Below are 26,873 nucleotides of genomic sequence, written 5' to 3' on the forward strand. Positions count from 1 at the left end.
TATATATATATATATATATATATATATATATGTATATATGTATTTATTTAATTATTTATGTATTTATTTAATTTTGGCTTAAATGGCATTCCATACCGCTTCCCGTCGGGCTCCTGATCAGCCTGTACGTGTTCTTTTCCCCATAATGACCGCGTCGCTGCACATTACCCCTTACATATGATTATATAGAGTCATTATTCATTTGTTTTAAAGCAGGAGGCGCAAGTGCTTGCCTCGGGGAGGGAGAAAAAGAGCCACAGCGGAGAATAAACAGAAGGGCAACCATGGCAACCATGCAAGGGAAGTCTTCTTTGCGGCTTTTGTGGCAGACTACAGCGCCACTTACAGGCCTGGCATATGTACTACAGCGTCTCCAGCGCTTTCGAGCAGCAATGGCCGGCCGTGGCCCAACCTCTCATTCCCCTGATAGGTGGAGAATTGACCAATAGCCGTAGCGTCACCGTCCTGACGTCAAGACAGTGTTCAAATCTGGATCAGTCTGTATCAGATCCGTTGCGGCCCCTTTTTTAGAGATTTGGGTATGGAGGAAAATAGAGAGGGTTGTGTTTTCTGACACTTGGTGAGTTCCCTGGAACACCGGGGACACATATTCATGTATAAAAGACGTACAAAAGTGCATTTTGCATGATAGGTCACCTTTAAGTATACAAGATCTGAGTATATTCCCGTTACTTTTGGAATACCTCAATATCAAATGCAATGCTAATAAATACAAGAGAAAATCATTAACAATAAGATGGCTTTTATTTTTATTATGTAAAACAACAGAACAATGTAACCTTGAAAAAAACAAGATATTTAGTATGACAAATGATTTTATTTATAGGAAAACAAGCCTTTCATTAAGAATGTTCAGGCAGTAGCCTGTACACCAACAATAAAACACAAAAAAAAACTGAAATTAAATCTGAGCTGACAGAAAATGCTCAATTTCAGTAACATTGTAATCCCGCAAGTAATCCCCTATTTTTAGAAAAACAGTAATCTGATTACGTATTGTTTTTATGTAACTGTAAGGGAATACAGTTACCTTTTTTTTGTATACTGATGACAAGTACAAGTAAGTTACAAGTAAAAGTCCATTCATTCAAAAATATTACTCAAGTAAAAATACAGAAGTATTAGCTTCAAAATATACTTAAAGGTGGGGTAGGTACATTTGAGAAACCAGCTCGAGATACACTTGTTGTTATATTCCATGGAATGCTCTTAACATCCCGATAGCAGTGAATATCTTAAGTGCTTTGACAAAAAATCCATTAAAAAATGTATCTGTGGAAGCCGCGGCGCTGTAAAAAGCACGACCAATCATTTTAGCCGGCCCGGCTAAAATAACTGGATGGCCTACCTGCCTGTCAGCCTTCCATCTGTGCACAAACTTATCTCGTTTCCCTCATTGGCCATGTGCGCGTTCATGTGTGTTGGAGGAGGGGCTCTGTAAGGAAGTCTGAAGGAAGGGGCAGATTCTTTCCGGCTGTGTATTTTCAAATTCTAGCACACTCGAGCTGGTTCTCCAAAATTACCTAACCCACCTTTAACGTACCAAAAGTAAAAGTAGTCGTTGTGCAGATTGGTCCATTTCAGAATAATATATATGATATGTTTTATAATTATTGATGCATTAAAGAGTTATCAAAGCTGGTAAAGGAGCAGCTAGTTTGAATGACTTTGTATACTGCAGGGTAGATTGTGAATTTACTCCAGGTGGAACTAAAGTCTGATTTAACACTTGATTATATTTCACATCATTCATCAAAATATGTTAAGTAACTAAAGATCTTAAATAAATGTAATGGAGTAAAAGTACACCATTTACCTCTGAATTGTAGTGGGGTAGAAGTACAAAGTAGCATAAAATGGAAAAATACAAAAAGTACACGTATCTCAAAATGTTACTTAAGCACAGTACCTTTGTAAATGTACTTAGTTAGTTACCGCCTCTGTTAAACTGTACGCACTATCCTGGTGTTGGATGCAAGTGCACGTGGAATACAATTGCTGTAATATTGTTAAGTATTGGTACCAAAAATACTTTAACTACCAAAGTAAAAGTACTCATTATGCAGAATTACCGCATTTAAGTAGTAAATATTTTTGTATAGTTGTATTAAAGATATTGATGAATTTATGTGTTCATCACTTTAGTGTTGCACTTAAAAGTGGGGTTAATTTCAATTACTTTGTATACTATTGTGTAGCTTAACCTATAATAATATATGAACATGTTTTAACTTATTTATATTTTTATATTAATACTATGAAACTGCAAAGTAACTAGTAACTACATCTTTAAAATAAAATGTAGTGGAGTAAAAAGTACAACATGTGCCTACTATATGTAGTGGAGTAAAAGTATAAAGTAGAGTATTGTGAAAAAATGGTCAAGTAAAGTACAACAACCTCAATGTTTTACTTAAGTACAGTACTTGAGTAAATGTATTCCACCACTGTTGTTATAAAGTGTAATTTAAATAAAACAAACATTACCACCTTGACAAATGATAAGTTTGATATTATAAAAGATGATAAGCTGTTAAAACATTTTGAAAGACCATGACATTTGGAGTAAAACACACATTTATTACCCAGAACACAATGCACCTTTGTGGATCAGGCTCCTGATTGAACGAGATAAAAAAAATCTATCCTCCAAAACTGTTCCTGATTTATATTAATGACATAATCAACACCTGCGACATGTTAAAATTCATTTTGTTTGCCGATGATATCACCATCCGAAACTGGGCTGCAAAGTTTGTTCATCCATTTCGGATTTATCAGTGTTCAAAACGCAAGGTGTGTGTGTGTGTGTGTGTGTGTGCGTGCGTGCGTGCGTGCGTGCGTGCGTGTGTGTGTGTGTGCAGGGGCGCCGCCAGGGATTTTGGGCCCCATGAAAAGATATCACATTGGTTACTTAAACATTTTTTTCTTAATGTTCTAAAATAATTTGGGCCTCTGTCAGTCACGGGTCCTTAGAATCATCCTAACTTTTCACCCCCTTACGGCGCCCCTGTGTGTGTGTGTGTGTGTGTGTGTGTGTGTGTGTGTGTGTGTGTGTGTGTGTGTGTGTGTGTGTGTGTGTGTGTGTGTGTGTGTGTGTGTGTGTGTGTGTGTGTGTGTGAAAAGCAGCGCTGTCTGCTTATTTGCAATGTAGGCTAGGCCTAATCAGAATAATGTCAAGTCCATATTCAATGTTGTTTGCATCAGTAGGCTATATTTTTCGTTTTGTTTATTCAATAAGTTAATTTCAGGACAACTTTGGGAATTTAATTTGTTTGTTATGAGTTTTAAATAGATTGAGAGAGAGAGAGAGAGAGAGAGAGAGAGAGAGAGAGAGAGGTCTGCTTAGTCGCAATACTGCAGTTTATGCAATTTAGGCCTATAAATTGTTTGTGTAATTTATGTGCCAGTGTGTCCATGGTTTTGAGTCTGTGTGTGTGTTGAGCGCAGCGCCGTCTGCTTTTTGCAGTACAGTAACTAAAGTAGGACTAAGCATAGCGGTAGTTTCTGTGGACCTGTCTGCCCGTTTTGTGAGTGCACTATGCGCGTGAGCACTTGTGTGGCATTGTTTGAGATTACCTAATTAAAATAGCATCCCCCCAGTAAAAAAAATCCCCACTACACCACTGGTTCCAAATATCGATTATTGTATGGGATTAGTTTTGTATCATAAAGATAAAGCAACACTTTCTCAGAATAAAGCAAAACTGTGAGTTTAAAAGAAAAAAAACTGAGTCAAGCAAAATTAAATTAAATTCAAAAATAAAACTATAAGTTGCAAACAAATCATTTGTGTAATCAAGTGAACTATAAGTCTTTTTTCTTTGTTTTAACATAGGTTTTTGTTTACAGTTCTTGTTTCTTCTTTCTCAATGATCAGACATTTGCTCTCGCTGCAGCTCTTCTCGTTTGTGCTCCTTCACTTTTTGTTTGAGATTCTGACACTTAAACCTCCCAGGTGGGCGGGGCTTTCAGGGGTGCGTCCCCATTGGCTACTCAGTTTATGAGTGACAGCCCAGTCCTTCAGCGATTGTACAGTGCAGGTGTGTCCACTGAGGTTTGTCAGGCCCTATGGTCAGGCCCAACACATCTTCAACAAACTCCCCCTTTGCCTCATCATAACAACTCACAAACACCAGCAACTGAGCATTGTCAGTGGTGTCAGTGGACTCATCCACAGCTAAGGAAATGCACTGTGCTTTTTTTATTCCATCACAAAGATGATTAATCAAATCACCAGCCAGTATTTATGTTCTTCTGGCTGCTATGGAATCTGAGAGGGGGATTTGTTTCATTTTACCTGTTATTTCCTTTTTTTGTTTGCCTTCAAACATGGTCTCGACCATCACTTCAGTCATGCATTCTTGTATACTGCAGTTATTATCCAGTGGAAAGCCCTTACCTACTGGCCTAGTTAAATCAAAGTGGTTACTTTTTTTTGGGCTGGGCAGTGTAGTTTTACACACCATCTTATTTGACTTTCTCAGGACTTAAAACGTTTTTTTGGGGGCAGGCCCCCACAAAGAAAAAAAAATATTTACACACGTAAGGTCATCATCTTAACAGTTGTGTATGCTGCTCATCCGTGAGCAGAGCATCAAGTTGGCATGCCTATTACAGCTGAATGTGGCGATTACCATCTTGTTCAGCAAAACGCCTCACAAACTTATTAAGATCCAAAGCTTTAGTGCGTTTTGATTCAATGCTGAGTACAGCCAACCTGACAGTCTCTTTTCTGTCATTGTAGAGCGCAAATACCTCATTCCTTCAGTACTTGGGTCCGAATGCTTCTCATTTTGCGCCGTACCGTTTAAATGAAATCGCAGCCAATCATATTTCCAAGCTCCCGCCAGGGCCGGGGGAGGGGTTACAAGACGTACGTCTTGTGCTGCATTCGCTTGCACTCGGACATTAGAAACTTTCTCTCATAAATGTCCGATGAGCCACAACTTTTCTTTCAAAACAAAGCTGCCAACTGGGGTGGCAGCTGGGTGGCAAGGCCTATTTTTAGGGTGGCAGTTGCCACCCCATGCCACCCCGGTAGGTGAAACTAGGCTACTAGCTACAGTACAGATGAGCTCTGACTCAGACAGGTTGAAAGCAGTTTGAAAGAGATGAGACACGCATTTTTCCCACCCGCATTCTGTACCTCTGATTCGCAGACTGTTGGTGGGGGAAAAAAACGCTGACGGGATGCTGAATGTGATTGGACCAATGCGTTGACAGACACACACAGACAGTGGAACAGTCGTACATGCAGAGCGCTGTTTGCAGTGGACATAGCGGAGAATTTTAGATCGTTCCGTTGTCTGAAAGATAACACAGATAATACAGATTTAATACATATGAAAAGTATAATTTGCTCAGAGTCCAGAGACAGTTGTGGTTCGGTCAGGATCCGGACCGGAGTCCGGCCTACATGATTGCACAAATGATTTGTTTGCAACTTAGTTTTATTTTTGAAATGTATTTTATTTTTGCTTGACTCAGTTTTTTTTTCTTTTAAACTCATAGTTTTTTTGCTTTATTCTGAGAAAGTGTTGCTTTATCTTTATGATACAGAACTAATCCCATAATTATCGGTCTCCTTGATTACTAATAATCGGTATCGGTCGGCCTTGAAAAAGCCATATCGGTCGATCCCTAGCTACAACTACAACAAAATGAACATATTTTACACGTTTCAAAATGATGCCGAAGTAAAGAAATACTGATACCGGTCTGCAGACAGACGGCAGGCGAAAAACCTTTTAAAATTTGTGTTTTCTGAATGGAGATTGGCTAAGCTAACGTTGTATATGCTCCGACCGTCCACACTCACAACAACGGCCTATACAGACATAAATAAACCAGCGACTGTATTCGCCATGACAGACAGTATGTGGTTTGTACTTGTTTAACTTTTGTCTAGTTTCTGAACAGATATGAGGAGCTGTGAGCTCTGAGTGCTAAGAGCTAACGGCTGATGTTTTGGTGTTGTGGTTCACGTTGAAGATGACGTCACGGCACTTTTACGCAGCGTCGCTCCACCCGCCGAACAGCCGATCGCCCCGCCTACACTGAAACAGAGGGATATGAGGGATGTCTAAAATGCATGATCTGTTTGGTATTTTGAGCAAAAGACATCATAGACATGTTTTTTTAATATTTGTATATCTGAGACCCATAATGCCTAAAAATAGCATGATAGGAGACCTTTAAACTAAGATAAGGTAAAGACGATTTGTGTAACCAAGCATGTCTGATGTACAGCCACAAATCAGTGGTTTAAATGTATGAAATACTTATAGGAAACAGGCTTCCAGTACTGATTTTGTAAAATAACACTGCCTGTGAACATAAAACTTAATATACACACATGTACAGTATGCCCTCGTGCAATCCACGCTCTATTTGTTCTTTCAATTGATTTACTATCTGAAAACAGTACCAGCTACCTCTTTATTTTATATGGTACCTTTTTTTTATATCCTGCTACTTTTTTAATTTATTTTCTTTCTTTTTTATCATGGTGTACCTGCTATTTATTTTTCTTACTCACTGTGTTTTTTATTATTAACATCATGTGCATACTTAATTCTTTTTTAATATGTAAATCTATTCTCTTCACTTTATCTCCACTATACTTCTGCTATTGTAATAATGTATATTTCCCCGTTGCGGGCCAACAAAGGAATTCTGATTCTGATATCAATAACTGGCAGACCTTACACCCTCTACTTTGGTATGTATGTCAGTTCAGAGTAAAAACAGCGGTGAGTTGTTCCCTTTGCTGTGCAAGTCAATGGCTGTTAGCCGCCCTTTACCAAAGGCACTGCATGACACCAGTGGAGTGAAAGCACAGAAAGGACTGCCACCAGCTCCCTCCACGCAGGACACCATTCGTTCCTCTGGGAGACATTTCCAGCCCATTAGGAACCAGACTAGCCCACCGGCTCAACAGCTTCTGCCACACAGCAGCTACAATCACCAATCCTCCACGGTGTCTTTGCACTAATGCATCCTACAGAACATATAACCAAGTAAAAAGAATGTGAGGTTGATTCCAGCACAAATTCATTTCATGTGTAGCTTACATGTGAATAAAGCTGATGCTGCACCCTCGTTTTAAAAGTTATAAGTTACACAAATAAATGATATCAGTATACTGCGTAAGACAGGCCAAATTTAACATACTACTTCTTCTGAATGTGTAAAACTTGAAAAGGACAAGTACAAATAAAGTTTTGAAAGCAACCAAAACAAATGATAGATTTGAGCACCAAAACTGCAACCTCTTTTTTTAGTTTGTGCAAAAATACTGCAACTTCTTAACATTTCCACTAGACAACTGCAACATATTAAGTCTTAGGTTAAAGATCATGGTTTCACAAGCAGCAGGTGTAAAAGTTATAAATCTGCTAAAAGGACAAATCATGGAAATTAATACTCTCCAATTACCCTGTTTACCTGCATGCAACCAAAGCAGCTCAAACATGATTGGTAAAAACTAGTCGGACTACAAACGGAAACCAAAGCACTCTCAGATTCGAAGATTAGGTCTACAATTGTTATGTTAAGTGAAAGTGAAACTTAATGTTGTAAACACAAAGACCACAACATGTTGAAGGTTTACAAATTACGCCAGCAAAAATCTCCCCTGTAAAAAGTCCTGTGTTTTAGTTTCTCGCTCCTTGTCCTATGTCACCGCTCTTTGCTATTGTCATGATTGGATCTGTGTCATTTTTTTATTCCTTTTTTTGGTAATCAACAATGTGAACAGATAATAAAAACATACTATGCTAGTTGTTGCAGCAGAGCCCTTCTAACCCACTTCCATGAGGCTGATAATCACTGATGATGCCCATTTTAATAGCTGATAAATCAAATTAGCTCATAATACATAGTCAAATATTCAATTAATTATTTATGGGCTCTTCAAAGGAGCTTTGTGACTGATTCACTGTTACAAGTGTCCTGTCCACACACGTTCACCTCCTTACATCATTAAATAAATCTGATTTTCTCTTAGTAATGTCTCAACACATTAGAAACCCAAAGCTCTATAGCTCCCTCTAAAATGTCCTGTGCTGTCTGAAAGCTCATGGCTATAAGTGATGTATCAGCTGAGGACTTTAATTATACAATCAGTTTCTCCTATGGGCCAACATTAACTATTCAGGTAGCCTGGCACAGTGCATTAGGTTAGTTAATATGAAAGACAGGGAAGCCATTGTAACATTAATGTCGCTTTAACCTATTTGGGTCAAATTGAACTGTGCTGCGCTGCTATAGGGCACGCTGACCCACTTTCAGTTTCTACTCAAAGAATTATTAATTGAATTGTTTTTTCAACATTAACTTGAAACGTGCACGGCCACTGTTTTAGGTAAACAAAGTATGGGATTTAACTTATTTTTACTTCTACATTAGCATTCACATTCATGCACATAAACATTTGTATTTCCCATTGTTCAGATACATTCCCATCAGTGTCAAGGTGCCTCGGGCTAATAAAAGACCAAGCAAACAGGGATGGTGACAGATGTTTTTTTCCGGATTGTTTCTACAGTACAATATCAGTTCAAAGCAAATAGGATGCCTAAAGAGTGGTGCAGGAATGAGTCCTTAACTCGGACATCAATTAGCATTTAAGCAATTCTGGGTTTCCTCGTCTCAAATTCAATGGTTGAATTAATTGTTGGTTAGATGCCTCAAATAAGGTTTTTGGTTACCACAAGCTTAGGAAATTCTCACTTTTTGTTCTACAACATGTCAGTAAATACCCCACTCATGAGTTGACTGACTAAAGAAAGATTACTAAAAGATTTAACGCTGCACACTAGTCCACTTTTAGACTGTAATATGGTTTGTTTTACATCTACAGTTATGTTTTACATGATCCTGCTGATGTATATCATGTGTGTTTGTTTCTGCTAGATGCCACTCTTGGTTAGCCGACAAAAGTACGTCATTACTGAATCGCTTTTATAGCCACACTGTGGTTCCAACGTGGGGGACAGGTCCCCAACGAGGGCTTAAAATTACTTTTATCTAAACATTTGAGAAACCTCTAGTCCAACACATAAAAAACCATGGCTGTGTACAGTACGTTTACATGTGGTATGTATATTTCCATGATCTTTTCTTTTTTTTTAATCCAGGTATTAAACGGAGTAGCTTGATTTGCCATTTAGCAGAGGTGAAACGCACTCGTTTTCAAATGAGATGAACTGCAGTCTGTCATGATTATCAGAAGACTGGTCAACCTCAAAGTGTATATGTTTCTTCTAACCTGTTGTGTTAATTATTTAAATGTGTTAATTGTTTTGGTGTGCGATGTTGAGTGTTGAAGATTTCGGCCTAATAGATGTCCTCCTATACTAATTCATAAATGGGACACGGATTCTGGTGCTCAAAGTGCCAAAATAATACATGTGAAAAGATGAACAGCAATGTCTCCTGACATAAATCCTTATCTGGTCAGGCTCAGGTTAATCCTTACACCAATAAAACAGTTCTGCATGATAATGCTTACAACCTACAACAAGGTCTCTGTATTATCTTGATCTAGTCCATGCATTTGTTACTTCAAGGCTGGATTATTGTAACTCTTTATTATCAGGGTGTACCAAGAAGTCGCTTCAGCTGATTCAAAATTCTGCAGCTCGTGTACTAACCAGAGTTAGGAAAAGGGAGCACATTACTCCTGTTCTGGCTGCCTTACACTGGCTCCCTATAGAACACAGGAAAGAATTTAAAATTCTTCTTCTCGCCTACAAAGCCCTTAATGGGAGGCGCCATCTTACCTTAAATAACTCATTATACCCTACTGTCCTACTAGGGCATTGCGTTCCAAGAATGCAGGGTTGTTGGTTGTTCCTAGAGTCTCTAAAAGTACAATGGGAGCCAGAGCCTTTTCTTATCAAGCTCCAGTTTTGTGGAATCAGCTTCCAGTTTGTGTTCGGGCGGCAGACACCCTATCCGTTTTTAAGAGTGCGCTTAAGACCTTCCTTTTTGATAAAGCTTATAGTTAGGGCTGATTAGATTCAGCCTAGTTTTGCTGATATAGGCTTAGTTTGTCCGGGGACATCTTACTTCTTCCTTCTCTCTGTCAATACCTGTGTACTCTCATATTCCGATTAACCCAGCTTCCCCACATTTCTTTCTTTTTGGTGTCTATCTATGCCGGGATCCGGAGTCATGGATGATCCTGCGGTCCTGTGTCCTGGATCGCAAGCCCTGGATCTTGAGTCGTGGCTGTGGTCCTGGATCATAAGTCCTGGATGGATATCCTCGTGGATTCATCTTATTATTATACAAACATGCATTTCCAAACATTTGGACTACCTATGTTGTAAATGTATTATCTCTTCGATTTACACACAGCATCTACTGCACGTCTGTCCTTCCTGGGAGAGGGATCGCTCCTGTGTTGCTCTCCCTGAGGTTTCTCCCTTTTTCCCCTTTAAACTGTGGGTTTTCTCCGGAAGTCTTTCCTTGTACGATGTGAGGGTCTAAGGACAGAGGGTGTCGTATTGTCATACTGATATTCTGTACAAACTGTGAAGTCCACTGAGACAAATGTAACATTTGTGATATTGGGCTATATGAATAAACATTGATTGATTGATTGATTGATTGATTGACCGTGTGAGGATTTCTGTAAAGAGACATTGCTGTAGAGTTTTTCAAATATATTTCATGTTTTCAGGTTAGCGTTCCCTTTAAAATAATATATTCCATGTAATGTTACATAGATTTTATTTCCACATTTCTAACATCATCGAAAAGGCAGGTATGGCTTGAGTTGTAGAAAGTATCAGTTCTTATTTTTTGTCTTAAAATAAGATGGACCTTTATTAATCCCCATGGGGAAATTCAGTAGTTCAAATAGCAACAGGATACAAATGAAAAACAGGACCACACAGATTCACACAGATAAGAGATTAATACAATTAAAGATAAAATCAAATATAAACATACATCTTGTGTTAATTAATGTGAGACACAATGTTAAGAATATTTCTTTGATGTTAGAGATTTATTTTCATTACTTATTCTGTTATCTGAAAATTATAACTTTTTTTTTTCAAGGATGGCAATCTTTAAATAATCCCTCTATACATTTTGAAATAGCAATTTCTACATCTCGATGGGTTCTTGGTTCTTCCATGAGGTGCCATTTACAATGTCACATAATTCGCAATTGATCCTTACTCATTGTTATCGTATCATTTATTTTGATTAGTTATTGGCAGGTATTGGCCTGGGGCATTTGGCCAGTGATTGGTTGTTCATAGTTTCTATACTTACATATAATTGGCTGCGTCCTGTGTGCACTGCCAGTCCTGACAATGGAGTGATGCTTTCAAGTGCTAATCGGACACCGCACAAATTCCCTCTGAGAGATAGTTAACAATCAGATTTCAATATTCCTGGTTAATATTTTCATTCAACTTGAACTTTAGGGGGTTATTTTTGGTGTATATCAAGCGTGTATTATGACGCATGTCATACATTTGTAATAATGTAGGTCTAGCTCAAAAGCTGTTTAACCACCAGTTTTTATTTTCAGCCCGCTAAACGCCCCATTTTGGCCGACACAGATTTATTTGACCATTGGTTTCAGTTTAAAGCTGCTATTTCCGGCAGCACCTGAAGGCAGCAGTTGTGCTTGCTGAACTCGTGCTGAGCCTCGCAGCTTTCCCACTACAACAATGACTGTGAGCAAGCATGTCCGGCTGGTTTGAAGTTTACTTCAGTGAAACTGCCCGAAATATTCTTTACATGTTCTCATAGGGTGAGTGTCTTCTGTTGAGCCTCAGACAAACACTTTTTAATCCCTAGTGCAGAAAAATACTAAACACTAAACAGAGATTGAGCGATCACTGTGCCTACTTCTGATCCGCTATCGTAGACAGTTATGCAGCTGTTGCATGAAACGTCAGCAAGTTTAGATAGATTCCATGTGCAGAGCATCTTCAGCATGAAGGGGTTTATGATTGATTGTCTTTCCCATGTGTTGCATTTCAGAGGTTTCAGAAGCACTGTGTCAAATGGAGCTGGAGGACCAATGGTGGAAAGGACAGCTGGCTGCAGACATCTACCAGGCGCTGCGGTACAAAGTGAGTGGGATAACTTTAGTGATGGCTGCCAGGTCACATCAGCCATGACAATACACTTATTTTTAATCCTGTGTTATGCTAAATGCTGTTAAGAACACGTTGTGTTATATTAATGCTACCTTTTTTAATGATTGGATATTTTACTTATTGCATGTATGTGATTCATTCTTCTTTTAGGAATATACAGAATAAGTCGATATTTTAAAAAAAAGTTCAAAACATATTCATGTTTTTATATTACAACCACTTTTGTTAATAAAAATAAAATATTATTTTGATAATTCGTTTTTATTTGTAGGCTATGTGTTTTTTAATTAAAGAATGGGGTGATACACAGTAAAACAGATTGTGCACGTCCCACATTTATTTTAAACAGAGCAACGGAAATCCCCATATGTCAGGGTCTGATAACAGCATTTTATGATTTAATTTTTTGTATTTTTTTTAGGCATACATCAATCAAGCCGATAATTAAAAAAAAATATGTATTTGGGAGATAGATCAAATACTGTTGTATTGCAAAACTACTATATTGATTTTTTTGTATTTCGTTTCATTATAATAATTTTTAAACAAATCTGCATACAAATGTAATGAAAAAGCGTGTTGCTGTTAAAAAAGAACATTGTCATGATTTTTTTGTAAAATCGAAATAACCCATAAGTTCAAAAAACTACTTTTTATGTAATTTTTGCATTAAAAAAAGAAACTATTATTATCAATTATTTTAAAAGGTAGTGTTTAATTTTTGGGCGATCGATTAGTCAACTCATACTCTAAGCAGATCTAGTACCGAAATGACTTGATCCTTCTAGCTGTGTTTTTTGTATACGTTTGCAAATATACATTGCATTGTAACCAAACTTTAATGTAGTGAACATAAAATCCCATATGTTGTCCAATAGGAGCTCAAGTTGCCTTCCTTCAAAGGCCAGTCTCCTCAGCTCAACTTGAGGCGGTACTTCGCAGACCTCATAGCCATCGTCAGCAACCGCTTCAGGCTGTGTCCTGCAGCCCGACACCTAGCCGTCTACCTGCTGGACCTCTTCATGGACCGCTATGATGTCACGGTGCAGCAGCTTCACATGGTCTCACTCTCATGTCTTCTTCTGGCCAGTAAGTGCGTAGATGACCTCCCGCTCCAGCACGTGTTTCTGGTTTGCTCATGATGATTTGTAACTCTTAATCATCACAGGTAAATTTGAGGAAAGGGAGGACCGGGTGCCCAAGCTGGAGACCCTGAACAGCCTGGGCTGTATGATTTCCATGAACCTGGTACTGACCAAGCAGGGTCTACTTCACATGGAGCTGCTGCTGCTGGAAACCTTCCAGTGGAACCTGTACATCCCCACAGCCGCTCATTTCATAGAGTACTACCTGTCTATGGCTGTCCAAGAGGGGGACCTCCATGATGGCTGGCCGATGACGAGCTTCGAGAAGACCAAACTATACATGGCCAAGTATGCTGATTACTTCCTGGAGGTTTCCTTGCAAGGTGAGTGTCATTTTGTCAGGAAATGGGAACCTGCCAAACGCACTCTGCTGTCTTTCATATGGCTTTCAATGTGGGGTCTGATTACATGCAGGGGTCCTTGAAGAGATCTCCAAAGTGTTTATGTAAAGTAAGTTTCCAGGCTGGCCAGCAGCAACCTATGTAAAGCATACGACAGGTTTAATGACTTGATTTGTCTTTTTTGTACTGCTTTTTATTCAAACAAATATCTTCAATTGGCTGTTCTTTATAAAAATGAAAGGAGAAGTAATGAGGTATCTACATGCAAAATGCGATTCTATATGTATATATTTTTTTGATTAAATGTAACTGCTTTTGTGAAGAAAATTGAATTTGTATTTATACATTATAAATAAATGTTGTCCCCAATGGGACATTTTGCTTGGGAAAAACTGCTGCACACAGCTACAATTCACAAAACACAACATAGTCAACAAGACAGGTGTTCTCCAGAGACACTGAATGCATTACATTTATTCGTATATATTTTTATAAATTGCAAAGTAATACATTTTAAATATAGATTTACTACAACAAATCACATGAATTCCACAAGGAAGCTTAGCTTGGCAGCTACTCTGATAAGCTAGTTAGCTTTAGCAGGAGTTTAGCTTGGTTTTTATGCTAATTTATGAGTGAATGCAGTAATGTAACACTTGGTAAGATGGATCATGGTGCTTCAAGATTTTAATCATTTTGATTACAGCTGGATAAATACCAATTAGTAGTGTAATTTTAGATAAAGCTAAGGCTAGCTGTACCATCTAACTTGCTTTTCTTTCACTTGATGTAGCACTCTTTGTGATAACTGTAGTTTTGTGGCAGTTAAGAAATGTGATGACTGCTTTGACAGCCCAAACAATGTGTATGCTGTTTTTAGGAAAATGGGCCATGATGATTTCTGTACATGCTAACAAACATCAAAAAGTTAGATTACTGTCAAAACTGTATTTTGAAAGATTTTAAAGTTTCTTGGATTCGGGAGGCCTGATAATTTATTCTGGCGAATTAATCAGAACTACTAATTGGCCTAACAGAAGTTATTGAGTCTATGTAGGTTTACTGCTTGGCTCAGATCCACCAACGTCAGCAAGACCTCACCTCTATTAACTCCTGAAGAACCAGGTTCAATTAACGGCTGTTTCAATTCAGACGACCCGCTAAATCTGTTTAAGCGATCCCGAAGGATTTTGATATCAGTAATGAGGTGTGGCCCTACCTAAGTGTGAGACTGGCAGATGTGCATTTCTTTCCTTTCAAGCAGGAGAGGAGAGCGCAGATGTCTTTTAAGTTGTCCCAATCCAAAAGGTGGGATCAGTTTATTTGAAGAAAAATTGGTCCACACTTATAAAGGGTTTCTACCATCTGTCGTTACAACATATCATGCTGTAGTCATGTTATGAAACCTCAATTCACAGTTTTACATTTATTACACTTTTACCGGTCCTGGCGTCCGTGCAAAATTATACAACTTTTTGAGGCAAAGCCCTCAAAAACAGGAAAGGTGGTGCGGAATAATATTAATACCTACAATAACAATAGATTCCTCGCACTTCGTGCTAGGACGCCGTTGGGTCCTAGCGCACCGTGCTCGGCCCTAATAATAATAATTGTGTAGCAGAGTTTCCGTTGGCAGGTAATTACCGTACTATCCCCGGATATGCTGATGTTTAAAATTCAGTTAATGGGAGTGATTTTTATATTGCTTGAGTTTATAATCGTAACAGATCGAAAAGTTCAGATTCATTTTTCAATAAATTATTCGCTACAACAAACAACATAATTATTACATTAAAACAAACTACTTATAGTAGATAAAGTACATTATTCAAAAGTTTACATTAACTTTGGATAATAACACGGGAGAAACGGATCCTCTCTTTTCCTCTCTCCTGACAGCCCGTCAGTTTCTCATGCAGCTCGCTAAACAGTGGGCGGGGCTTCAGGTTTTGCAAAATATTATTCTCGGCTATGGCACAAACAACTTTTTGGGGCTTCAGTCTTCCTCCAAAAAGCCCCCCTCCCTGTGTACTGCTGCTGTAAGGGAAGAGGGAAGAAACTGTCTCCCCTCCCTTATCAGTGACACCCATAAATCATAATAGGCCTCAATCTCAATTTAACAAACCACTTGTGTTTTGTTTACACTGTAAATATAGAAAATCATAACATTTGAAGCATTTTCATTTTGGGTTATACAAGAATATATTTGATTATATTAACTTTCGTTCTAAGTATTCAACCTAATATGGAGACCTCAACAAGTTACTAGCTATAGCGTGTAGAGCAGTGCAGTTATTTGCTTCACCTGCTAATGGATTCTCTTTCTCCCCTTAGATCATCAGTTCTTGTGTTTCTCCCCCTCGCTGGTGTCTGCTGCGTGTGTGGCTACCTCCCGTCTCATCCTCCACCTGTCCCCCACATGGCCCCCCCGACTGGTGAGCCTCACAGGCTACACCTGGGACAACCTGGTCCCATGTGCTGAGAAACTACTCATGTGAGTATATGTCTGTAGCTCTGTTAGAGCAGTGTTTCCCAACCTGGGGGGCGCAGGGCTATTGCAGAAGCTTGAAGCTTGGGAAGAAGTTGTAAACAAACATTGTTTGCTCGTAAAATCAATAAAATGGACACATGTTTAACACAACCGGAAGTTAAAAGAAAAGTGGGTGAGCCCACGACTAGCCTTTCAGCTATAATCCCCAAATCAACAAAGTATGATGAGGCATACATCTACCTTGACATCTAACGTGGTCGGTGGGGAGATCTCTCTCTCTGTGCAGCGGGGGGCGCAGCTCGCTCACAGACTCGCTGCACTGCTGCAGAGCCGTGCAGACAGAGATCCGCCGGTGGAGAACAGAGCGTTCAAAAGTAACAATCTACAGAGCTCGATGTGGTCAATGCTCATTCGCCATAAGTATTTCCGCGTAAACACGAGCAATCCGTCCACCAGCTGGCCAAAAGGCATCATATTCATACGAAGAAATGCACCGTTTTCAACTTCCTTAACTCTGAGTTCTGTTGCTCCAATTACGTGTAAGGTGGGAGAAGTACTCAGATCAAGTAAAAGTGGTATACTGCAGGTGTAACTAAAGTCTGATTTAAGAGTTGATTATATTTCACATCATTTATCCAGATCTGTAAAGTAACTAAAGGTATTAAATGCATGTAGTGGAGTAAAAGTACAATATTTTACCTCTGGACTGTACTGGAGCAGAATTACAAAAAAAGCAAAAGTGGAAATATTAAGTACCTCAAAATAAGTACAGTAGGCTGCTTGAGTAAATCTACTTAGTCACTACCACCACTGCAGCCCATAATCCACAATATACATAAAATAAATCAATGTTAATTCTGTTTCCAATTTGTTTAGTTTTTCCCTTAAAAAATAACCTATAAAAATACTGTTAAAGTACCGGCTCGATAAAACGTATTTGTAATTGTTTCAATTAGGCCTCATTATTTCACAGTGGCACAGGATCATCTGCCAATAAAAGCACTTTTGTTCATGTTCATCCATAATAAAATCTACAATTATAGTTGGATCTTTTTGTCTTATTAGCTGTGAAAATGTAATGTTTGTACAACTATATACAATTTAAGTCTACCAATCTCAGTGGGTACCGGGTAAGGGGGGTCTCGAAAATATTTCCAATCACCCAAGGGGGGCCTGACTGAAAAAGGTTGGGAACCACTGTGTTAGAGTAACACATACAATTGGTACTCGATGTTAGTGATATATTCATTTACTACATCTCATGCCATACCAGCTGCAATAGAACTCTGTAGTGATAATGTATTTGTGTAGGCCAACTAAGAAGTCAGTGTCGCCCTGGTTGCGACAACAAAGGCCAATGGGATTTCTCCATTGGATTGTGTCAGAAGAAAACCGCTTTGGCAAACAAAAGTTCATGATACACTTAATTAACACAATTTTGTAGTAGTCTTATTTAGCCACTTGTTAGCAGCTGTCTTTTTAAGATGTGTAAAAGCTCCAAATTCTCAAGTGGGGAATTTTCTGACATATTTTATGCCCTAAAATAAAAGATTTTAACTAAGGTCTGTTAACAACAGACCTTAGTTAAATGATCTTACCGAAAACATATTAAGTACCCATTGACTTTATTCATTTGTGTCAATTACTGGCTAAACCTCATAACTCATCAGCTCTTTTCGTTCCTCTTTCTAGTGCTCATGACAGTGACGTCAAAGAGGCCAACAAGCAGAAGCTCCAGCAGCCCGGCCCCCCCCCCCAGCAGCAGGGCCAGACGGTGTACCACGGTTCAGGCCAGACAGCCTCCGTGGCCCAGTACCTTCACCGGTCCAGCGTGCAGTACCCCCCCCAGCATGCTCAGCCCCCGGGCCTGGCCCCCCCCCACAGGCCTGCCTCCTACCTCAGCCACTCTGCTGCCGGCCTCCAGGCCCTCAACCCCAGCACCCAGCCCATCACTGCTGCCTCTCAGGATCCAAAGTCTGGCTTCCCAAACAGGGCTTACCAAGTCAGTATGCACTACACCTGCGCTGCTCCGTGCTTTGACAGATGAGGGCTTTTCAGGATTTTTCGGGGGGGAAGGGAAGATGTGTTTCTCTTGAACATAACAGAATGCATTTAATGATAAAAAGGTGTTTTTAATTTGGAGAGTCTTGATGAGATTGGTACAGCACTTTGAACCATAGGGTGTAAGATAATGTGCAATATGCATACTCTGCTGTTATATTCTGTGGAGAGCCTGCAATAGGATTTATTTTTGTTTAGATATTGGGTATGAATGTTGTTGTGAGGTGGCTAGAGTCAGAGTTTGCACCACTAGTGTCACTGTATTATTAAGCTAGAGACCAAAAGTCTTGTATTTATTTGAGCCAAAATACCTCAGAAGTATTGAATGTACATGCACCCGGTGCCTGTTGCCTTTAAGTTATTAAGGGCACTTTCCAAATGGGACTTGCGTGGCTTTTTGGTTGAGATTAGAGAGCACAGTTTGTGTTGGTGTTACCTTGAACTTTTTTCTTTTTCTTTTATGTTTCATTTGTAACTGACGAAAAAAACGTAAGAAAAGAAATACTCCTCGATGTCACAATTTATTTGCAGAGAAAATTGTTGCTCTTCTGTACAAAGAGGATTTCAGTCAGTGCTGTGCACTCCTATGATACTTTTAATAAAATACAAATCTTTGTTAGTTGAACTGAGATTTTGTTTTCCTTTGATGCAGCCTCAGTTCTGGTTGGAAATCTAATGTGATGCACTCACTAAACTTCATTTTAGCTGTCTAACACACACTGTAGCTGAAACATGGAACGCTTCCAGAAAATTGAAGATCCCCCATCAATCATTGTTGTCTTTCCACTAGACTCATTAATGCGTTAATACAAATATAATCCTGTTTTTGAACAAATGTTACTCTAAAATGTGCTATTGCCATAGACTGTATATAAAGAGCCATTACTCTTAACAAATAATTTTCTTTTGTTTCTCAAATATATTTTGATTCCAATTATCCAAGAATGGAATTGAATGCAGGACTTGTTGACAACTAAAAAGAAGAAACTGCCTTTAACAGTGTATGTCCTGGCGACCCGCGGCCAGCAGAGGGCAGTGTGTGCCACATTTCTGTTGATGCTCCCTGGCTTCACAGCTTATTGCTGTTCTGACTGTCTCCATGAGAAGAGAAAACACTCGTGTTCTGGATTTTAGAAATCCATGAAAACATTCCTGCAGCGCCTCAACACTTTTATTTTATTTGTTAAGGATTCAGCCCATTTTAAAATCCCGTAAATATGTTTTTTTTACTCATTTTATTTCAACTTGTAAAAACTATATTTATTTACTTTCTCTCTTTTTTTTTTAATGGCACTTTCCTATTTTAACTTTATATTTTTTTAATTAAATAAACTCACCTGTAAAGCTAGGGGTTTTCCCTTTCCTGTAATGTGTATAGGTTTGTATGCATGTAAATGTTCTGCAAAGGCTAAAATCCCTCAGTTTCTCCCCCCTGCCTGAAATGCCTCCATTTGATTCCTTCGTTTACTCCTTAATCATTATGACATCATTATGTAACACTTGCGCTTGTAAAGGCTAGCACTCCAACAAATAATACGTAATAGGCAAGGGGCGGGACATCTCTAAGTGGTTGACCAATCACAACAGAGGTGACCAGCTAACCAATCAGAGCAGACTGGGCTCTGGTTTCAGACAAAGGGTGAAAAGAGGTGCTGCAGCATGAGGAAACCACACTCACAAACAGCCTCTCTCTAGTTATATAACATCCAAATCGATATATTCCTCCTACACTCCAACATTTTGTGTACTCTGAAAATCTGGAATCGTTGACATACTTTGAAAGAAAGGGGTCTTGGTATGTTCTTATTAAAGTCAGTCCCTGCTATAACACGATGCGGTCGGGTCTGAGAGAAATCTACATGTTACCAAGTGGCAGAAATAGACTTTCCGCTCTGAGGTTATACACTGCGGAGCTTTCTGTGGAGGAGGAAGCAGTTTGATGAACCTGCTGGTGATGACCTCAGTGTTCTGGCTGTTTAGCCTTCGGTATATCCTCCTCCACTGCTGTTCACTGTCTGTACAGATCAGGGGCCGTATTCACAAAGCATTTTTATCTTACCGCTAGGAGTGCTCCTAACTCGCGCTAAAACATTTTACGTAGGAGTTTTTTCTTAAAAGTTATTCACAAAGCCGCTGAGACCTTCTCATACTAAGGATAAATCACTAAGAGTGAACTAAGAGTGACGCGCCGTTGCTATGGATTACGTCGATTCTCGTACATGACTTTAGAAGCGGTCAGTACTGTGATTGGTTGTTCAGAGCAGGCGGTCTCGGTGAAACTTTTCCGCAACATCCCACAAACGAGCCCACTAAATCACCGAAAAACAAGGAAATAGCCTAGGCTAGAAATGTATTCCTATCAAATAGTTTTGGACAATGCAGTTAGCAGAATACACGCATGATGACAAGTTTGTGCAGACCACGATAATGACGTTGTTTGCACGTTAAAGAGAGAGAGCAAACAATAAAAATACGTAAATTGCATTAAATCAAGGAGGCAATTAAAAGCACCCTGCAAACTATTATCCAATGAGCATATTTCCAGCACTTAAACACTTTCAATAACAGCCCATACCGCCGTTCAAGTCCCCCTATCATGATGAATGAAAGTGAAGACAAAGTTAAACGCAAGTGACACCCAACTGGTACATGGTGCCTCTCAAAAAGCTACCTCAGACCGCTCTCCATTAAAATATGCGAATCATGGGTAGATCCAGGCCACTTTGCAACAACATCAAGAATGTTAAAAGTTGCATCAAAAACAATCTGCGTGTTGGTGGAATGTACTTTCTTTCTATTGACGAACACGTCCTCATCTTTTGATGGCGCAATTATTTTTATGTGCGTCCTGTCAATAGCACCGACCACACCGGGCATACCTGCAATTGCCATGAAGTTGGCTTTGATCCTGTGTAGTTGTTGATTGTCCAAAGGAAACCGGATAAACTGTTGGATGATATGTGGTCTAGAGAGCGCGTTGATGGTTTAGTTTATGGCACGGCTGACTGATTGTTGCGATATTCCTAAATCGTCGGCATTGCAAAGTTGCATTTTCCCTGTTGCTAAATATCGTAGTGTTGCCAAACATTTTATTTTCGGACTAATCGGGTTATTCCTGTTAGTCGGGGATGTTATTGCATCCCGCACTAATTCCACAACTAGTTTGATACCCTCACGATTTAGCCTATATCTCTTGATCAATTCACAGTCTTCCATTGTCTCCAAAACATTTCGTCTCGCAGCTATTTTCAGATTCTTTGTGAATAGGTCTTACTGAGTTAGGAGTCCTCTCGAGGACTTTTAAGCTCTCCTAAATTTAGGTGCTACTTTTAGGCCTAAAATACTTTGTGAATTGCTCTTAGTGAATAAAATTAGGAGTCCTAAATGTAAGACTGACACGCCCATTATTTCTCCTAAATTCGTCAGTTAGGAGCTACTTTTAGACCTAAGATCCTTTGTGAATACGGCCCCTGATCAGTAGCCAAACTAGGTGGACTGAAATGTATTGTGTCAACCAGGAAGCTTCTTCCTAACTGCTTATCACTTCACTGTGTGCTCGTCCGGGTACATGCCTTTCAAAATACATATTGGCTCAGTGATTATCATTTTGGTAGTATTTTCACAACAGCATTAGAGATCCTCATTAAAAAAGAATGAAGGAAGAGTAAACTCATCTCAACAGCCAGTAAGGGTTGAGTCCCTTTTGAATGAGACAAAGATGTAGACAAACATCCATTGCTTGATTATCTTGGCAAAGATAATAAATATAATGCTATCTACAGAAAAAAAATGCTATCAGTCAAATTTCTCTTTAACTTGTGAGTTTTGTCTTTTTTTGGGGCAAATGAATTACACTCAAATAGGAGTGTAGCGAAGTGGAGTCTGTGACCGGAGAAACAGATACAAAAAGAACAGCTTTTAGTTTCACTTTCTGTCATAACGGTATTGTTAAAACTATATTAATATTTCATATTTTTTTATCAAGGTAATCCTCAACATAAGTGTATTGCCTACAACATGAAATATGAAGATTTATACATCATTTATCCTTTTAATTGATTTTTTTAATCTAATATCACGTTTTACAGTGCTTTAATAAAAAAAACACTGCATGATTTTTATGTGTCTACTAAACCCTGCTCACGGATTAATCAGAAAAACACTTTTCAACTTCACATAAAACAAAAACAATCCTCCAGATTCATGAGCTCATTACACTCAAAGCGCCTCGTAAAAATCCCATTGTCTACATTCTGAAGGAGCGTGAATAAGCCCTTCGAATACATTCATATGATAGACTTAAAAAAACGTTTTGCCTTCATTCTATTCGGAAGGCAGATGACAGGGCCTGATATGTCAGGAAATATAGCAACATTTATGTTTGTGCCTGTATTGATAGACCTGTCTGTGTCTTTTCCCACTGCCTGTATCCTGTTGAATGATTCAGCAAAAAAACATCCAATTTGGTCAAAATAAAACTCATGTTTCATTTCCACATATTTTCATTCTGAGGTGTTGTCTATTTTTAAACATGTGTTTCTGTCTGTTTCCAGATTCTGCAGCTCTTTACACTGACATCATAGGTGGCGCACAGTTCAGCTTGGAAATACAATTGCATCATAGTTAGCCCAAAAATACATGAGATGTAGCTTTTGCTGCAGGCCATCAGTTTCAATAAGAAATTGAAAATCTTTGCTAATTTTGTCGGATACTTCAAGTTGCTACATTTTGCAGTCTATCAAGCATTATGTTAAAAACATGCCAGAAATAGTTGTTACTTTTAATTGTCAAACAAGAGGTCACAAGCAGTTGTGATACAACAACCTTCTAACAAATCATTTAATGACCACGTTTTACTTAACACTGAGCATTTGATCATACCTGTATGTCTTTTTTTTCTTTGTCTGACCATTTTCTTTATCTCTAAGCGCTTGACCAATCACAACAGAGCCGCCCAGCTAACCAAGCAGAGCAGACTGGGCTCTGGTTTCAGACAGAGGGTGAAAAGAGGTGCTGCAGCACAGGCAGTTTGAGAAAAATAAAGAGCTTTTTGAACATTAAAGCAAGGAGACATGTCACAGTAGAGACACACAATATGAATATGAACAATGATGTCCACCCCATGTCACTCTTGTTTTTTAGGGTCTTGTATTACATTACTTATACATTTTTAACTATAAAGCAGTTATGATAAAACCAACTTCTTACTAATCCTTTTTAAATGATCAAATTTTAATTTCATTATTTAATGTTGTTGGTTTAAATGTATTATTTGTATTTGTTATTATTTAGGCTATTTAATAATGCTATAGTTAATGTTGAATTCAACAGTGCATTGTTCCCGTTCTATTTTCTTGTTTGCAGCCTATGAGTAACAACAGACTTTACTTACTTACTCAGCAATCCGACCTGCACTGCCCTGTGCTTATTTTAGACATTGCATAACAATGTTTCATAACCAACGTTTCAAAAAACAAGACAGGATGCCTATTATGCGATAAAATATTTTATTAATCAAATTCTATTCTGTCGCTCTCTGCAGTGATGCTTTCATAATGCCACGTATAATAATTTAAATGCAACTCTGACATGACAGATGAGTAGATCTGTGACAATCATCAGCACAATCATAATGTGGTAAAACTATATGCATGGACAACAGTACAATTTAAATGTTCATATGCTTAGTTTTCAGAGGATGTAGATTTGTTTTACTTTAGTTTGTCTTTTCAAATACATTTAAATGCCATTTTCTATTGTCAAAATTGCATGTTGCATATCTGCAGTCAGACTGGTAATTCCTGTCAAAAGTAGAGGAAGTGTGTCTGTGTCTTATTATTTGATTGTGTGAGATAACTAAGAGTCACGTTAGTGCTTGTGCAATCCGTGTATCTACCGTCCAATTGTTTTTCTTTATTAAACACGTAAACGGAAGAGCGTTTGAGAGGCCTTTTTGCTTTTTACCTTACTAAATGGTCTAATGGTTATTGGAGCGAGGGGCGGGGCGAAACTCACGGAAGTGATTTCAAAACAAAAGCGGTGATAATATTATAAACAAAGGGAAACAAGGTGAATTTAGCGATCACAACGAAAACGGCCAAGACACATATTGAGCCTAGAAAATGGATGTTACTATAAGGGCTGTAAATATAATAAGCCTATGTCTAAACTGAACAACATTGTTAGGAGTTTTAAACTATACAGCGGTTCTGCACTGCGGTCAACTCCGCCGCCTCTCGAGTTTGTTTTTTCAAATCAGCTGTTCTTCATTCCTGCTATATTTGACAAGTGATACAAATATGTTTTACCACAAGTTTTTAAGAAAACTGACACTGTTGGACTCGGTTCTAGTTTGACTAATACCAGAAATAAAATGAAGTACTTTTGCTGTGTAGGAGTAATCCTCTGTCAGTCCCCTCCATAGTAGCTACATTATGCATGTTTTTCTGCTATCTTTGATGCATGATAAAAATATAATTTTACCATTAGTTCTTAATGAAATGGATACTGTTTGACTTTGTATTAGTTAGCCTACTACTTACAATACATTGAAGCACTTTTATTGTGTATTTTTTGAGAAATACTCTGTCAAAGTCCCCTGCTGAGAACAAAATCAAGCCACTTCTGCTAAGTTTGATGAGGGAATTCTTTTTTGTCCTTAGTTCTTCTTGGGATTTAACCTGTTGGACTCAGTACTAGTGAAACTACCCCCACAACTACTATGAAGTAGTACTTACTGTGTACTTTTCCAGTACTCCTCTGTCAATGTCCCCTCCTGAGAACAAGAATGCATTTTTCTCTGCTATTTTGAATAAACGTTAAAAAAAAAACTTTCTTCATGAGACTGATATTGTTGGACAGAGTATTTTAAGAGGATATGGTAGACATGATATCAGCAATACTTCCAGTCAGTACTCTGGCAGCAGCATTTGTACCCGTTGGAAAGTCTATAGAGACTGGCCTGGATAGCTGGTCTATCCTTCAGCACACTGACACAGTCTGTCTCTCTGGTTGGCCTCTTATGATGCTGCTGTCTTTTAAAATATGATAATTTCTCTGCTCCTAGTTCATTCCTCGCAGATTCTTCCATCAGTCCCAGTCATGGCATGTCAGTCAGTAGAGCTTTGAAAAATGTGTCCAATTCAACAAAATGTTTTTTTGTGAGTGAAGGCCAGAGCTAAATTATAGATTGTTTGATTGTGTAATTACAAGGTGAGAGAAAATAAATCCACATCCGCCTATGAAACGTATTTTATTTCCTTTTCCATGTTATAGTTATAATTACTTGCATTAGAACATTTGCATGTTGAACTACATGATATCTTCCCCAGCCTCAAGGAAATACAATAAAATAAATGGATTCATAATTTTTAAAAATGTATACAAATGTATAAATTAATAATGTTGTGTGCAAAAATTTCAAATTGAAATATATAAAATGAAACATAAGTTTACTTTTGAAATTATTTCTCACTAAAACCTTTCTAAATTATAGTAAACTATTACAAAAGTTTTGGCCAATATACGTTTTTCTGCCTAAAATAGTTGAAATTGAAGGTAAACTATATCAAACAACACATACATGGCAATTAACCCATTTTTGCCCGCTATTTAAATTGACTTTGGTTAGTTAATAAAAATATTGATATTATATTATATATATATATATATATACATACATATATAATTGATGCAGTCTTTCTGAACACTTTTTTTTTTTAAATACTGCAAATGAAGAATATTTTAAATGTTCTGCACAGATAGTGCCCTAACTTACAGCAGTTGAAAAGATTTGTGGGAGGATACATTCTTCATGGGCTTCAATGGCTCTGTAGTAAAGGGTGTTTTATGGTTGCTTGTATTATCCTCAGATAGTGGTTTGTTTAAATAACTACTGACATTTTAATAAATATTGCAAAAAAGGGCTCCAAAAAAGGCAAATATAACCTGGCCGGCTTAACCAGTGTCTAATTCTTCAAGCACCACAAGATTCAGAGTTTCTAAAGTACAATTATGGGCCATTGATTGTGTCATTTCTCCTATCACATACAGTAAAAATGCCTGTTTTGAAGCCTTCAAATGGTGTAGGAAAAGGACTTTACATTGTATTATACTTAAAGACAGGGCTATTCAGTTAAGAGAAGAGAAAAAGGAAAGCAAATTGTTATAATGGGTGATGTAACATTAATGACATACATAATATGAGGTCCTTGGCACTGTGTGATCATGGGGCATCACCCTCATATGGAGTCAGACACTGGAAGTGTGCTGGAGGCTGATGCGTTGACTGGGACTGATGGAATGATGAGGCTGATGGGACTGAAGAATCTGTGACGAACTAGCGGCTGAGAAATAATCATATTAAAAGACAGCAGCATCATCAAGAGGCCAACAAGAGTGACAGGGTGTGTCATTGTGCAGTCTACCATCCTCTTAAAATACTCTGTCCAACAATATCAGTCTCATGAAGAAAGGTTTTTTAACGCTTATTCAAGATAGCAGAGAAACATGCATTCTTGTTCTCAGGAGGGGACATTGACATAGGATTGTTGGAAAAGTACACAGTAAGTACTTCATAGTACTTGTGGGGGTAGTTTCACTAGTCCTGAGTCCAACAGGATCAGTCTCAGGAAGAACTAATGGCAATAAAAAATAATTCCCTCATCAAACTGAGCGGAAG

General features: G+C 38.4%; 1 protein-coding gene across 1 annotated transcript; it reads left to right on the plus strand.

The window, feature by feature from the left end:
• The first annotated feature begins 11,431 nt into the window (after window positions 1-11,431).
• ccnj (cyclin J) lies at window positions 11,432-18,818 on the plus strand. Its single transcript, XM_079691005.1, has 6 exons — window positions 11,432-11,803; window positions 12,037-12,128; window positions 13,034-13,244; window positions 13,324-13,623; window positions 15,976-16,135; window positions 17,825-18,818. Exons 2-6 carry the CDS (start codon window positions 12,060-12,062, stop codon window positions 18,177-18,179), a joined length of 1,095 nt encoding a protein of 364 aa, XP_079547131.1. The 5' UTR covers window positions 11,432-11,803; window positions 12,037-12,059; the 3' UTR covers window positions 18,180-18,818.
• The last annotated feature ends 8,055 nt before the right edge of the window (window positions 18,819-26,873 follow it).

The sequence above is a fragment of the Notothenia rossii genome, assembly GCF_949606895.1.
Source record: "Notothenia rossii genome assembly, chromosome: 6".
Classification (NCBI taxonomy): domain Eukaryota; kingdom Metazoa; phylum Chordata; class Actinopteri; order Perciformes; family Nototheniidae; genus Notothenia; species Notothenia rossii.

Bases quoted from the DNA above. Each gene is read 5' to 3' on its own strand.
- ccnj (XM_079691005.1), top strand. From the start codon at position 12,060: ATGGAGCTGGAGGACCAATGGTGGAAAGGACAGCTGGCTGCAGACATC. The intron at 13,245-13,323 runs GTAAGTGCGTAG...TAATCATCACAG, and splicing joins CTCATGTCTTCTTCTGGCCA to GTAAATTTGAGGAAAGGGAG. The intron at 13,624-15,975 runs GTGAGTGTCATT...TTCTCCCCTTAG, and splicing joins CCTGGAGGTTTCCTTGCAAG to ATCATCAGTTCTTGTGTTTC.